Below are 16,128 nucleotides of genomic sequence, written 5' to 3'. Positions count from 1 at the left end.
CATTCATGGGGGTACATGGTCTGTTTGCCATTTTCTGTATTATTCATCACTAATTAGTGCATTTCATCCTTGACTTTTACTGAGATTTCCACTTCTAGCTCAAAGCAGGATGACCAGTTTTGTCCAGATTCCAGTCTTAAAAATCAACAGTTCAAATTTTCAGTAGCCTTTAAAGAAAGCGTATAAAACCAGTCCTCTGCTGGGTAAAAAGACCCGTTATTGTGGATGAATGGATCACAGCTGCTCTGTTTACTGTTCGTAAATGTTTTCGTGGTGTCAGTGAAGCGTGGAGAGCTCATACATGGCGGGGGACCACAGTTTTCCCCGACACGGCTGATCCAGTGAGATGTGGCACTCGACATCTACTATGTTATTAAATTTTCACACACTGCTGACCGCAATATCATCAGGAGCTAGCACTGCACTGATGCTGTGTACCCTTGGGTGTCCAGGCCTGTTTTTGTGTATGTTTGAGCTGATGAAGTGTTGCATAATTCTATGTTGTGAAATAGTTGTTTCAGAGGTATTTTCACCTCCAGAACTGGGGTCATATTGAATGCTTTCTTAATTTATTTCACCCATTTACAAGGTCAACGAAGACCTTGGTTCTGAGAATGATTAATTATTAAATATCTGGGATTGGAAATGAGTGGAAAATAAAATGATAAAAAATGGAATGTGACTTGCAACTGCCCCTGTAACAACAATCTTCCTGTTACTTCTTACTTATTCGCTCTTTGTAAGCATGCTGTAAATCAAATCAGCCCCTGCCTTTCTCAGTATTATGTACTGAGAATACCTGAACCAGATGACTCAGCGGTTTAGAACTGCTTGATGGTGACGCAGCGGTTTCTCCTTGTAAGAATACAAAATCAGACCTTTGCTCTTCTCACTTCAGAATAAGAATTAGTTCAGAAATATGCTTCGACCCATGAGGTATCACAAAACGGACATTTTATCTGCAGCCCTTTTAAATATAAAGCTCAGATTCTGAGTGAAATCGTTTTGACCCTCTTTAAACTATTCGTTTAAAAATCTGTTCTCATATATGAAGTTTTTCTCTCAAGTATTACAAATCTCCTCCAGGCTTCTGCACAGCATCTATTCAAGTTTTATTTTAGACTGAGACTTATGTCTGCGTCAACTTGGAAAATATTTCTGGGAATAATTTGGTGCAGAGCAACGCAAAAGCTGATAACATCCCAGCTTCTGTATCCATCACAATGAGACTGTTAAAGCTCAGCTCATACTGTTTATTCTTGTTTTGTGCTACAAACACTGTAATACTGGAGAAGACTGCTCATCTAATGGATATTTTGTGGCAACTGTGTCATTTAAGCTCTTTGATAGATGTTCTTCTTCTGCCAAATTCACTATGACATTCACTATCTGTCTTACAGCTGATGCCGTTGTTCTATTAAACCATCACTTTACACAACAGGAGCCTGTTTTAACTTCCCGCTCAAGCTGTTACTTTAAAACAATGTTGTTTACAAGAAATAGCTGTCTGGCTTTAGGTCTTCAGTTTGCCTAACAGATTAAGGCTAGATTTATGATCTTACTTGGTGAGTGTAATGAGCTCCAGCGTTGCAGCCTAGTCAGGAAAAAAAAGTCCTCTTGCACGCTGCTGGGCTCTGGTGTTGGTCAAAGATGAGTATAATGAGAAGATTTTTGTATCTTCCTTGGTTTTATTCCATCATTACACTATTTTGGGATCAGAGTGGATGACATCAATCAAAGATTTTTACAAGAAATAATGTGCTTCTCAGAATGAGGGTTAAATCAAACACATTTGCTGAATATTCTTTTCACACAGCTACTGCTGATTAGACTTGCAAGGTTGTAGACTGCAAAATCATGTACCATTTTCAAGGACGGAAAGCAAATTCTTAAGCCGTCTCCATTGTCTACCCATCGCTTCTGTGAAGCACTGCCGGGAAAATATGGCACGTCTGAAAAGGAGGTGGCCTTGCTAGTACAGCATAAGGAGGCTGTTTTTGAATGCTTTGCTGCACTTAGCAAATCCGTCACAACGGATGGGAAGCTGTCCTTGAGAGGACACACACAACAGAGACAATGAATGAGAGGTCACAAATAGCTTGGACACACTGGCATACAGCACAGCACATGCAGAACTTGGGTAAATCATGTAGATGTAATGTCTGTCTGAATATTGCAACAGAACTATTACTCTTTATTTATTGACTTATAACACAGTACGACAAGACTGTACCATTTTAAGTATATTGTGTTACTCAAAGGCGTAGTAACATACTATACAGTGTTTCAACATATCTATTTTTTCTTTTCTCTTTCTCTTCTTTGCCTCCAGCTGGTGCTAATAACACCAATTTCTTCATAGTGGTTGACATCTTGACAGGATTTATTATTGGTCGACTCATTTACACAATCACTGATGAAGTAAAAGGGGTGATGATGAGAGATCAGGGTGTTAATAAATCTATTTCATTCAGCTCTGCTAAATAATTTACAAAATGGATTTTTTTTCCGATGGGACAGGTCAACTTTGAAACTGATCTAAACTGAAATTAAAATTGCTCTAATATTGACTCCTACAATCTTTAAGTATCATTTAAGCTTCATTCAGTTGTTGTCTCATTGTCCACAGCACAGCAAAATCTAATTGAACATTATTTGGATGCTGTCTTTGAGCTTTAGTGAGCTTTACATGTAAAGCTCCTCAAATAGAAAGTATATTAGAAACATACTGTATTATTACCCCACAAGAGTACCTGAGCACACATAAGTTAGTGAAAGCTTGTCACTTTTCACTGAAATCACTTTTCAGCCTTTAGAAATGTGATGGTTATAGTTGCATGTTGCTATAACTGCATTTTGCTTTATTTAGCATGATATTCCTTTAGTATTGATTCCTGTCTGCAGGAACATAACTCAGTGGGAGGTTGTCAGAACAGCCGTGATGCAGGAGATAACAGCAAGAGAGAGAAAAATAGAAACCTACTCGCAAAGTGGCTTTGGAGACTAATTACATTGTCACCATACAGCATTTTGAGGGCTGAAAGCAGTGGCATGTGTTCAGAGGCCTGAGGGCACAATGTCATTTCACATTCAGCTCCGTTTGTAGATCCTGTAGGCAGGAATCAGTGGCTGCAGGGAGCTATCCAAAGTTTTAACATCAAATGACATTTACAAAGCAAAGGCTTGGCATACTTGCTCTCACAACTGATACTCATGATATTTGCCATTGCTTTTTGGAATTTGTTGGCCAGATGTCCACACACAACAGCAAGAGTGGGATCAATATGTGAGGTTATATTGTGTCATGTTGATCTGTGTCAACTCTCATGAAATAGCAAAGAAATATTCAAATTACCCCTTAATATTGACACATAAAAATGCTAATGAATGTGTTTCATGTACATACATGTTGATTTTGTGTTGTAAGGCTTCACTCAGTCTTGGAGAAAACCAGCTGACCATGAGGGACATCTAGTGGTAAACCATGAAACTTACCCAAATAAAACAATGTGACACTCAAAGAAGGACAAGTGGGCACTTGTCACTTTTTATGTCAGAAATACAACAATTGTTTTGCATGCTATTTGTTGGAAATAAAGATGAAAATGTATCCAAAGCATTTATGTGAGTTTCTTTTTAATAGATGAAAATGAGCCTCAGGTTGCTGTTTCTGAACTTATCTCAGTTTATCAGTGAGAAGTTGGGTATCTTATCAAAATTAGGTTATGCAGGCTTCAGTGAACTTCAATCTAGTTCAAGATTTTGAATGTAAACACACATTTATATAGTTCTACTTAAAAGATAGGGGTAAAACAAGGAAAGAATGAAGGAATAAAAGGAAAAGTTAATTTCTGCTGTCATTATGCAAACACTGTGAGCATCACATCCACTGTAGACAATTCAGGTATAACTGAAAGTCACAACTTTCCAAATATCTTGTAATTGTGTGTTTTACTCATCTAAACCTTACCTCAGTTCCAACAGCACACGTAAAAGTGTGTTCAACAGGTTTGATGTGTTTTTATTGTGTGATGGATTAGTTGCCTCCAGGGAGCGCCCGTCTCCAGTATTTAGTCTATTGTCCACCTTTTGTACCTGCCTGCAGCGCTTGTCAAGTCACTCAGAAACACCCAGAACAATGCTGAAACACAGCCTTCAAAATAAAAGCGTAAAACGAGGCGTCATTTTTTGATCAGTTCCTATCAGAGCCAGATATGAAATATATATGGCCATATAGAGGTGACTGAAAGAATATAATAATGATAAAAGCAGCAAATAGTTGGAGGGTGTCTCATTAGTCATTTATTCAATAGGTTTTAATACTTAAACTTGCAGTGCAGAACTTTTACATCTAAACGAACGTCATTACATTCAAGCCCTTGCCAAATGAATTTACATAATCACCACCAAATAAATCCATTGACTGTGTACAAATATGCACGTCATGACAGCTCCCCAGAAGTAAGCCAAAACATCTCGATCGCCCCCTAGTGGCTAGTTGCAGTATAAGTCCCGCCCTTTCCATGTTAGCGGCTAGGACATGAGCCAAAACTAAACAATCAAAGTATACATCAAATAAATTTTTCCCAAAGATAGTCTCTGTCATTTTAGGTTTTTCGTATCACGCAAATGTTTGTCCAAGTGCTCATTTTTCTGACAAGTTTGTTTATAATTGGTTATTTAACGATTTAAGAAGGGGTGCGACTTCATGATTGACAGCTGTGACAGCTGCCCTCAAACCTCCGTCAGGCGGCGGGACGGCGGAGGGGGCGTGTCCCGACTCTACTGCGCAAACTCTTGCTCCAAATGACGTCAAACAAGCAAGATGGCTGCTCCCGTAAAGGAGATAGTTTGGCTTCACTTGTGCATAGCGGTATTGAGTGGAGACGCATCGTCCATATTTATGTACAGTAAATTAGCAAATGTCTCTGTATTTCACAGTATACCGGAGATTTCAATCTGGTGTCGGGTTTGACATTCCCGCGCTGGCCGGATTTATGCAGACTGCGCGCGCTCTATGGGCAGAGCCTGCGCACTAGAGACTTCTGCCAGCTGTGCCGGCTTCCGTAGCTCTCTGCTAACTTGAATGGGGATAAAATAATATTCACTGGGCTCTTCTAGACTTTCCAAATGTTATCAGACCGTAAGAGTAAGACGGAGTAGGCCACTGTAGAGCCTATGACGTAGAAGCACGTGTCAACGGTGTTTTTGTAATTACTGTCACTGCCAGAAGGGGGAGACAAAAGTCATGCACTCCAGCTTTAGTTTAAGATTCGTTGTTTTGGGGCTAAAACATATAAAACATATTAAAAATATGTCAACTAATTTATGTTTTTCGTTGAATTTTACACTTAGCAGGCCAACAGAACGAATTTTCACACTGTGTGAAGATCTCCTCAACAGGTTGCCCATTGTGGTCACTTGACAGGCGGTTTAATACAACCAAAAATAGATTTAATTTGAAATAGCCAACCGGAAAAGACGGTAATTATTTTTAATTCCGGTCTACTTGACGCCTCTCCACCTTTTCTTACTTTACTACCCCCTCAGGCCTCCTCCCCTCCTGGGAACTAACCACCTACAACACAAGTTTGACAGCTCAGCTTTTCTCGTGTTCACACGCAGAGCGCAGCAGCAGCAGACAGCTGGACTCTCCTCCACTGGGCTCACTTTTCCTTTTTTTCCTCTCTCTCTTTCTCTCACTTTGATCTTTTTTGGTAGATATGTGTGCGTGTTGCGTCTCCTGCTGGCTATGAGGAATTCTGTGTGTTCGTAGGATTGGTCACTTTCCCCTCTGGCTGTTGGAGAGAGTGGACCCGTTTTTTGTCGTTTGGCGTTGGTGTTATCTTTTTCTCTCTTTTTTTTTCTTTGTTGGACGTCGAAAGGGATCTAACTTAAACATGTCGAGGAGCGCGGAGGAGGTGAACAAGCTCACTGAAAGTACATACAAGGTGGGTTGCTGGTGTGATAGGAGGCTGTGGACACAACAGGTGCGCCCACGAGAACGGGGAAAATACAGGTTGAGGCACAGATCCATGTGTCCACTGTTGAACAACCTGTTGTAGTTCCCAACATTGGCAGCTCAGGTGTTCTTAATTTAATCTCATTATGTTTTAATTAAAACTCATTAAGTTTATTTGGGTTGTAGCTGGATTTGTTCACTAACAATAAAGACAAAGATGCAGTGGAGGGCAAACGCACCTGGACTCAATTTACTTTCCTTTAAGGCTGATAAAGTAGCAGAATATAGCCTATATTATGATAATATTAAAATGAAGTGTCAACACAGGCACTTTTCTGTATACAAGTTATTTTTCAAGGGTCTTGTGCTTCTGGTTAGAGTTATCTAAAATACCCCCTTTGTTTTCATTTACCTGTGTATAAGTACAATTTCCAGTCTACAGTGTGGAAACAAGTTTATCAACAGTTTGTGCTTTCTGAGAACCAGAAGTGGACTTCCAGTGAATTTTGATCACTTCTTTGAAGAAAATAGCCCCACCCTAGGAGTGCCATTTCCTCATTAAAGTGCTGCCTTCGTTGATCAGCATCATCTGAACTGCTCGGTGGTTTACTCTGGCATCTGTGCCATGTAGTAATTATTTCTATAAAGATAAGTGGGTGCTTTTGTAAGTGAATTGCTGTCCTCCAAAACAATTCTAATAAACGGTCAATTGCCTCACATTGAGTGCTGTTAATTCATTTGGGTTAAAAGAAAAAAAAAATCCACTCAAAATGAAGCCAAATGATGTAGCTTATCACACAGTGTCAGCCAGGTCTGCATACTTCACTCCACAGGTGGCACAGTGAAGGTTGAGTGTGAATAAAGAGAATTGAGAGGGGAAAAAAGAGACTCAGTTGCTTTTCTCACCCTCTTCATAGCATTTAGCCTCCTTGAATAGCTTTTATCACTGGCCTCCTCTCGGGACAGCCCCCACAGCTCCTTGGTGTGATGAAATGCAGGAAAAAAGACTCCAGGTTTAATAATTTAGCTGGCTGTGTGTGTGTGTGTTGTGCGGTAAGATTATACAGCAAGCTCCTCGGCAGCCATCACCTCTGCTGCTATAATCAACAATAGCCCAGAATACTGTGTGTTTGCAAGAGCAGGGCAACAAATAAGGGCTACGTTGTATTGTTTGTGGTGCCCGAGGATGTTCTTAAGGTGAATGAGTTCACAGTTTTTACATCTTATATGAATTCTGATATACAACAATATGTCAAGTTGTACATACTTCTTTAATTATGAGACTGTGCAGTGTTTTTAGCATTGACAGAATGACAGCTCCTAATGGAGTCTGAATTCATACATGTTCTAAATCAAATTACATAGCTTATTCATAATAATAAACCTCCTCAGTTGCATGATGCAAGGTGTCATTTCTTATGTATGCTGTCATCAGAGTCACAGTATCTGTAGGTTGAATGCCATTTATTGACAAAGGTGTGAATCAGGAATGTTGATCATTACAAGGCTCTTGAAACATTGTTTGCCTTGTGTAACTTAAGGTGGATTACTGATGTTTTATCATTTCCTGCATTCTGAGCTTGGGTGTGAACTTAAGCTAAGCCCTTATCCTCTCATAGATATTCGTCACAACTATGTTAGACACTGCATAAAAGAGAGAGAATAGCTCAATACTTTACATAATAACATAGATAAGTACTCAGTCTAAGACATGATTATAAATGATAGTTCCACTCTGTGACATTGATTCTTGAATGGAGACCACCAGCCCTGTTGGTTTTGTCCATCTAAAAATTCACAATGCTGTGTTAAACATGTTGATATGCATTATACTCAATGTGAATGTTCTTCTTGGTTTTCTCAAATTATTGCAATTATTCTTTGTGTGTCTTTCTATGACATCCTCTGTCAAGCAAATTAAGATAGCTTGCAAGGTGAATTTGTGCCTAAAGGTCATAGGTCATAGCTCCTGTTAATGATTAGTCAGCAGGGTTTAACTTATTTACATGTCATCTCACTCAGTAAAAATGAAAACCTCAAATGACGAAATAACCAAATGTCTCTCTCCTTTCGTCTCCACCCACTCAGAATGTGATGGATCAGTTCAACCCAGGACTGAGGAACCTGGTCAACCTCGGCAAGAACTATGAGAAATCAGTGGCCGGTGAGCATTTTGACTCTCTTAATAAACATTTACAGTAACTTAGAGTTTAGAGAGATACATGCTTGTAACATAAAAAGTTAAAGATTGGCTGGGAGAGTAAAGGCTTTCACCACTGAGCTATTCTTCGTGCTCATTTCCACTATCAGAAAAAAAAAGGATTTCAAAGGCCAGATCTGAATATTGTATTTGCTGTAGGTCATTGTCCAATGGTCCTCCACACACCGTAGGGAACCTATATTTCTCCCAAACTTTTTTGATAAACATTAATAATCATTTTATCATTTTCCCAGCAATGACCCTGGCGGGAAAGTTGTATTTTGATGCAATGTCTAAGATTGGGGAGAATGCTGCAGTGTCTCCTGTCTCCAGAGAATTAGGTAAGTTTCCATGTTGCCCTCTGTTCTGGCTCTCTGATGGGATAAACTAGTGAAATCTGCAGACTGTTGAATGAGTTCCTGCCTTTCTCAAATAGTTGTTTATCTCACTTGAGTGTCAGAAGCATTCATTATTGGTTTCCAGGGGTGCCTCTTTAGAGTACATGTCTGCAATTTACCTGTACTGGCTGAATAGTACGTTCTGCAGATCAGACATTAACAGTTTCACATAAGTAATCATTTATATGAATGCTGTTCTAAAGTCAACATTAATGATAGTAGTGGTTTTTTGTCAAGCAGTGCCTCACAATCAATGAAAACAAAACTGACAAATGGTACATTTCTTTAAAAATCCCCTCCAGACACGTAGACATAAAAATACTCTGCTTTGAATTATATATATACAACTATAACAAATTGTGCAGGTGAGGTTTAGAAAACCCCTAGAGGCTTATGAAAGTAATCTCACCTCATTATGCATTATAAGCAAATACAAAAGTCATGTGATCCACAAAAATAAGCAAACAAGCAACCATAGAATCAAAAAGCAAACATAAAGTAGGCATAAATCCAGCAAAGACATAAAATAAATAAAATAATGTAATGAGGGTTTGTGTGTTTTGGTGTATGTGTGAGTGTGTGCGCACGCTTACTAAAGCATACTTGTGTTAACTCCTTATGAGAGAGAGAGAGAAAGGCCAATTATAATCAGATATGATCAGTGTCTGATATGGTTTTTCCACAAAAATGTATGTACCTCATTAAAATCCTGAAAGTGGCATCTACTCTTCTTCCCTCATCTCAGAAGTTTAAGTGCTGGACACACGATGTCTCCTACTTCACTGTAAAGTCCAGTCTCAGTGTTTGTGCACTGGAGGATTCAGGTTTCCACATCACACTGGTGTAAGTTGCATTCTGGAGTGGAATCTTCCAAACTAGTTGTGATGTCACAAATCATGCCTGTAAGCCCCGCCCCTTAAAATTAGATTTTACATTAGCAGAGAGACACTTTGCACTTTCAGTAGATGAACATGAAAACAAACTCTGCACATACATCATTCTGCACAGTGTGGCTCAAATATCCAACTGTAGAAAAACCTTTTTTGAGTGGAGGGAGACTTCAAGCTAAAGATCAAGGAGGCAAACAGCTTAATCACAAGATAAAGCAAGGTAACATAAATAGCCTGAGTGATAAGTTTATTTCTAAAAACACTTGGTCACCTTTATTCAGAAAACCTGCAGTGGGGATCTGGGGATGCCTGATAAGGATTCAAAAGTTTAGAAAAAACATCAAGTGGACAATTCATGCAAAGCCTTAAATGTAATCTACAAAATATGAAAAAACCTCCAGCCATTCACTGGTGCAGATGTGGCTTTGACTCTGCTGAATGTTGAGCAAATTGTATTGTTTTTGTAGGAAGAAAGTAAGCAAAATGAAGTTAAACTTTATTCTGTCTAATGTTCTCCTTTATCACTGAGATACATAAACCAGGAGCACTGTAGCTTGACCACAGCAGCTGCTATACTTTGATTACTGCCGACGTGATGTTTGTGATGGAAGTACTACGCTATGTGTGATAAGCTTAGAGATATACTGTGGAGCAGGGTTTGTTTGGTCCTCTGTTTGTTTCTAGTCAACTCCCCAGGCTTCAGTTCCCACAAGCTAATTTGCAGTCCAAAAATGTCTGGCGTCTTAACTCATTGCCACTAGTGGCACACGTTGATTTAACCACTGTATGATTCTCAACTCCCCTGCCGATCAACAGAAAAACTGCTAATTAAATTCAGCAGCACAGTAGGAAGTGCCACCTGGTGTTTTACTGGTGTCGGTCTCCTGGTACACTTAAAGTGGTACAAAACCCCAAATAATAATAACATTCACCCCGTGCAAACTGTTTCTAAAAAGTATGTTCGCTCCTTAATGAAGAACTGCAGGCGAGGTCAGCTTGAAATCATGTAAGTTACAATGGATTCTAATAGTGGAAAGTTTGTGTGTTTGTCAGTGGTTTGAAAAGTTTTGATACTTTAACAGTCAGCTTTGTCTAAATTTACAGGTTGTTCATAGGGGTTTGATCCTGTTTTGGGTGCTTTATCATTTTAATAAATAGTGTTGTGCACATGTTGAGGATGTGACTGTGCGTTCGCCGTATTTTAAGACAGCCTGTATTTTCCACATTGTGGAGAGTAAACATAATAACATGACACTCAGTGATTTGCCATCTGGAGGTTATAAAATACACTCTGAGTGTGCAGTTGAGGCACTTTCTCCATCAGGCTCTGGAAAACAGACTGGCACGTCATGACATAGTGCTCTGTTTTAAAATATTAAGTAATGAAAAGACTCAATACTGTTGGATTTCAACTTTAAAAAACACCCAAATTGCTTAAATGAGGCAGCTCGGTTTGAACTCATTTCCACCTGGATTTTATATCTGCATGCATCAAAGGATGTTGGTTTGTGCTGTAAGAGGATAATAATCAGAACAGTTTACAGTAATCCAGGTCTTTTTGTGGTGAGTACAGCCTGGAATATGTTTCCTGTAATAGGAAGTGAAGAGGAAATGAGAGGAGGGGCACAAACAAATTGCTGACTATTTCTGGAGTCTAATTAATAAAACAATAAACTACAAAGTGCTGCACACAAATAAACAGAGAAAGCCCCCCTTTTAAACATAAGCAGAAAATGATACATGATTTGTGTAGGGTGGAGTCATGATGTCCAGGCTGAGTCACACTCACCCCTGACCTGTGGACACACTCCAGTACCTGCTAATCCCTGTATGACAGAGACAGACAGAGAGAGAGAGAGCGAGACACTCTGGTCTCATGACAGCTCAGTTTAGTCTGAGTCATTATGGGGGATTATGTGGAGCAGGAGGTGATTAAATACACACCACAAACAGTCTCATCTAATCTAATGATCTCGGCCTGTAAAGCTGAATGCATTGCAACTGGATTCTGAACTATACACACCGCTATTATCAAGCAGGACGTCTGACACTGAATGCTGTCAGAATTGCAAGATTACAAGACTCTGCTCAAAGAATGATAATGAGAATGAATTTCTTCAAAGAACAGAAAGTCATCTTGCTTCTGAGCCTGCTCGTGGACGTAGTGAAGCTGCCCTGTCAGAAACCTGAGCTCCAGTGACGCGTAGCCAACCAGAAACCAGATACTCTTGAGAGGCATTGGAGGACCAGTGCACGTCGTCCTCCTACCGTCTTCCTTTAATTCCTTTAGTCTCCCTCCTTGTCCTCCTCCTCTGCCAGAGTTCAAATGTCAGCAGTTCTTTCATTCAAGCACCTAGATATCTGACTTGTTTCCTTCTCTGGTCAGACCTTACTGTGTTTGAGGTGAAACAAAGTCTTAATGATGCTGGAAACTAACATATATTGTTGGTTTTCCTCAAAGATTTTTGACAAAAACCCCCACAACTGTTAGCCTAAGCCTATGAGACACTATGACTGTGCAGCATTTTGTTGCACGCAGGGAATTTAATCTCATCCACCCTTGTCCTTTTTACAGCAGAAAGGGCTTTGCAGACGCTCCATAGACACACACACACACACACACACATACACAAAAACAACACACACATACGCCGTCCTTTGATGCATCCTGGCCTGTTCAAATGGCATCAGGCCCACTTTACATAACCCAAGCATGTTTGCATGGTGTGTCAGGTGGCTGTCGGCGATGCCAGGATTATTTTGCCCACAGTCAGTCAAAACAGTGGAAGAACTGTGGGCCGCTTTGCATGCTACCAGCAAAATGTTGTTTTCAAAATCAGTTCAAAAAAAGGGAGGTTTTTTCATTTTTTTTCCTTTTCTATATTTTGAACACATTCAGTTCTATTTCGCTCGCAGAACATGTCCTCCTACAGTATTTAACTTTATTTCCTCTACTTTATCTCTGCTCCACAGTAGTCACAGAGCTCATGGCTCAAGAATGGAGCTTGATAACACTTTTTTTTATGTTAAATCAGTTGCAATTAAGTGATCATTGTTCATAGAATTCATTCAAAATAACAAGGCTGAGGCTTCTTTATACAAACACATACAGATGTGCATGACACACCAATCTCTACATCATAGATTATGAAAGAAAATAAAGAACAGTAGCATTTTTCCCCTGTCTTTGTCGCACTTGCTGTTCTATAGGACGGAGTAGGAGAACATGACATGTTTGCTTGCATAATTTACACCTCACCAGAGGCAAAGGAGATGTGATTTAAATCACTCAGCTGTCTTGTTCAAACAGGACATACTGACACTATGACATGAACTACAAAGCCTAAAGAATTTCTGATCATAAAAGTCTTTGCACTTTCGTATTTACATATGGCTCCAGTACTAAAAAGAAATACTTTACTTCTCATTTAAGTTTGCTGAATTGCCATATGCTTCCTTTTTGTGTTTTAGGCAGCAGTTATCAACCCTGTACTAGTGACTGCAATTCTGCTTCACAAAGCTCAGTGTGTCCAGCCACGACTCCAGACTCATTTACTGCCTGGGTAAACAGGGCTGTAGGCAGCATGTCTGTATTGTGTGGGTTTATCCACCGTAGGTTTGGTTTTGTTAGCTAATGGCGACGGATTGCTTCTAGTGTGATATCTACATCATGACACACTATTGCCCTCACACCTTGCTCAATTGAGCACACCTGTTGCCCGGCAACGTTGTGTACAGACCATGGCAACAATAAACAAATGAGCATGAACTGCTGGTAGAAAAAGACAGTTGATCCCTGTGATGTCACTGTAGCGAATGTGTACAATCAGTAACATGTAATGACATCACATTCGCTATGATTTCATTAGTCAAGTTTAGTTATGTTAATGACTCACTACTTCTGTGCCCTACAAACAAACCAGTCTGTCAGGTATTTGAATCTTTACCACACCTGCTGACGTTTTTCAGGTGAAGTTGTTCGTTTTGCAAGATAAAAAGGGACTTAAGTCAGATATGTTGGGCATTCAGTCCTGCGCAGGTCCTTTTAGTGGGTGGTTTACTTTAAATTCTGTGTCTTTCTGAATAATGAGCTGGACTTTTCTTACCCTCTGCCATCACATCACCCCTAATTCTCTCTCTCCCATATGTCTGTTTCTTGCCATATCCAGTGCTCAAGCATACCTTTTCCTGTCTCACTATATGTCTCCTTTTATACATTTTCTCCCCTCTCCTCTTATCCAAGCCTTTGCCCATCACCCCCACGTGTTCTCATTTCCTTTCCTCCTGCCCTTTCTTCAATGATCTGATGGCCTTTATCTGCTGAGCTGTTTGAATTGCGCTGAGTGAAAGAGCCAGTCTCACCATAAGGCGAGGTGGGGCAGGCAAGATGTTGAAAGACAGAGCGGGGAGGGGCTGTTTACATACTGATGAATGCACAGGTCATAGTGATACATCAGACTGGCAGCCTGTTGAACAGCTGTCATTGGTTTACATAGTTAATTTATGCACATCCGAACACTGTTGAAGGAAAGGATTTTTTTTCTATTGGAGGTGCCCCACTAGTGATGGAATTACCTTATTGATTGTGTTTATTTCATTGTAAATTTCACTCTGAAGACAGAGAAATACTGTCACAAGAACAGCTGTTGCCTTTTATTTATCTTTAGAGAAGTCTTCTTTGAGGTTGTGAAAATATTTAAGGAGTAAGTGTTTATTTAGCAAGTGATGACCCAGCTTCTCCATTTGTATCAAATTAGATGTTCATGTGCTCTGAAGCAGAAGCCGCAGTAGCTTTTACACTGCAGTGGAAATTCTGTGTTCGAAAAAACTTCTCAAGGTTTTATCATTATTAATCCTGCTGTGTACAGTGCAGCTGTGGTTGTTGGCTACTGAGGGATTTTTAGTGTTGACATTTCCTCACTGTACACGGAAATTAAATGCCTATGGGAAAAGCCCAGTATGGGAAAAAGTCAAAACATGTGGTCTCAAGTTTCCACTTTTTTTTTTTTTGCGCACATACATATACACACACACACATATATTGTCCCTCTGTGTCTACCAGCCACAAGGGGTGTTAAAAATGGTGTTTGTCAAGGGACCGCACCAGCCAAACACGTACACTTGAGTGTGTAAACACACACATTCAGGGGCTTTTTCAATCTGTGAACGCTATCCAGGCCACAGACAGTATGATAGAAACAGACACAAGTCAGCTTGAAGGCCATCTGGCTCAGATTGGTGTTCTCAGTGTTGCATAATGCTGCAGAGCCTTGAAGTACGGGTTTATTGTTTGATTTTAGCACATTAACGTTTTACTTTTTGTTAAAGCAAGCTTCATATTCATTTGTTTGTTGTATGCTTCTTTTAATGAGAGATTCTTAAAAATAATTGTGAAGTACTGTGAATTCAAATATGATTTTTGATCATTTTTATGTTCACTTTTAAATCACTGACAGTGATCACTGCAGCAGGAAGGTCAATAGGAAATTTAATTACAATTTTCAACTTAATGATTGTGCTCTATAATCCTAATTTGATTTGGTGAGCAACATGCAAAGACAGAAAGTTATAATATGTGGCTTCCTGCCACCTGAGCTCTTTTTGATTAGCTAAGCAGTAGGTGGTCCAGTTTTTCTGGTCCAGGCACATGTGTTTATTTTCGTTTCCTCTCAACGAAGGAAATCCTTTGTAACATAATCTGTTGCCGGTGACATTCGATAGTTTTTGGGGTTGCAAATGACGTGCATCATTTTACAGCAATACATTAATTCATTTCTGCTCACTGTGATTGGACACTGGTGTCAGTGTTGCAAAAGATCTTTTAGATCAGATTATTTGTTCTGTTCAGCAAAGACAGAAAGAAAAAGCTAATAACACCAAACAAATGGATTACTGCTAGTCTGTTTTTCATCAGACATTAACCAGTACATTGTTTCTCTTCCTCCTTCTCTTGTTCTCTCTGTCTGGCAGGTGTAGTGCTGATGGGGATCTCAGAAGTCCACAGGAAGGTTCATCTTGAGCTGGAGGAAAATGTGAGAGCAAGATACGTTTTTGCACTTGAGTTTTGCGTGTACATACTTCCTGAAAATTCCTGCATAACCTAATTGCTCCCAAATTGCATTGCCTCACTTCAAATGCACTTCGTCTGACACTCTCACTCTCTGAACCCCCCCCCACCCCCACATCGACTACAGTAGCACCATGGACAGGCAGAGAAAGGGAAACAACAGGTCTGAGTTGTAGGAGCAGTTGTTCTGACTGTAAACAGGGGGCAGGCCTGAACATGCCCTGAGAAAACACCAGCTGTAACTGCAGTCAGAAAGCTTACTGTATGCTAATGCTAACACCACAGTAGGACTGCAAATAAGGATTATATTCATTATTGATTAATCTGTTGATTATTTTTTCAGTTAAATAAGTTTAGTCTTTAAAATACCAAGGTAGTGGACGCATACTCATGGAAAGTTTCCAGAACCCAAAGTGTCAATAGTTTATTTTGTCAGAACAACAGTTAAAACTCAAAGGGATGTAGACTGTGATTATATGAGACAGAGAAAAGCTGTAAATTCTCACACTGGATAATTAGAGGATTTTCATTTGATAAATTACTTAAAATGATTAACTGATTATTCAAATTGTTTTTGATTAATGTTCTTTCCATCCACTAATTGATTAGAT

General features: G+C 39.6%; 1 protein-coding gene across 1 annotated transcript in view; it reads left to right on the top strand.

Moving 5' to 3' along the window:
- Nucleotides 1–4,851: 4,851 nt before the first annotated feature.
- baiap2l1b (BAR/IMD domain containing adaptor protein 2 like 1b) overlaps nucleotides 4,852–16,128 on the top strand; it is a 30,537-nt gene continuing 19,260 nt past the window's right edge. The window contains exons 1-4 of the mRNA XM_042392839.1: nucleotides 4,852–5,951; nucleotides 8,051–8,126; nucleotides 8,417–8,503; nucleotides 15,421–15,482. Coding sequence (XP_042248773.1) covers nucleotides 5,901–5,951; nucleotides 8,051–8,126; nucleotides 8,417–8,503; nucleotides 15,421–15,482 — 276 coding nt within the window. The 5' untranslated portion in view covers nucleotides 4,852–5,900. The remainder of the gene's footprint in view (nucleotides 5,952–8,050; nucleotides 8,127–8,416; nucleotides 8,504–15,420; nucleotides 15,483–16,128) is intronic.

The sequence above is a fragment of the Thunnus maccoyii genome, chromosome 18 (assembly GCF_910596095.1).
Source record: "Thunnus maccoyii chromosome 18, fThuMac1.1, whole genome shotgun sequence".
Taxonomy (NCBI): domain Eukaryota; kingdom Metazoa; phylum Chordata; class Actinopteri; order Scombriformes; family Scombridae; genus Thunnus; species Thunnus maccoyii.
Note: the sequence above shows the minus strand (reverse complement) of the source record. Positions and strands in the feature narration are given on the sequence as shown.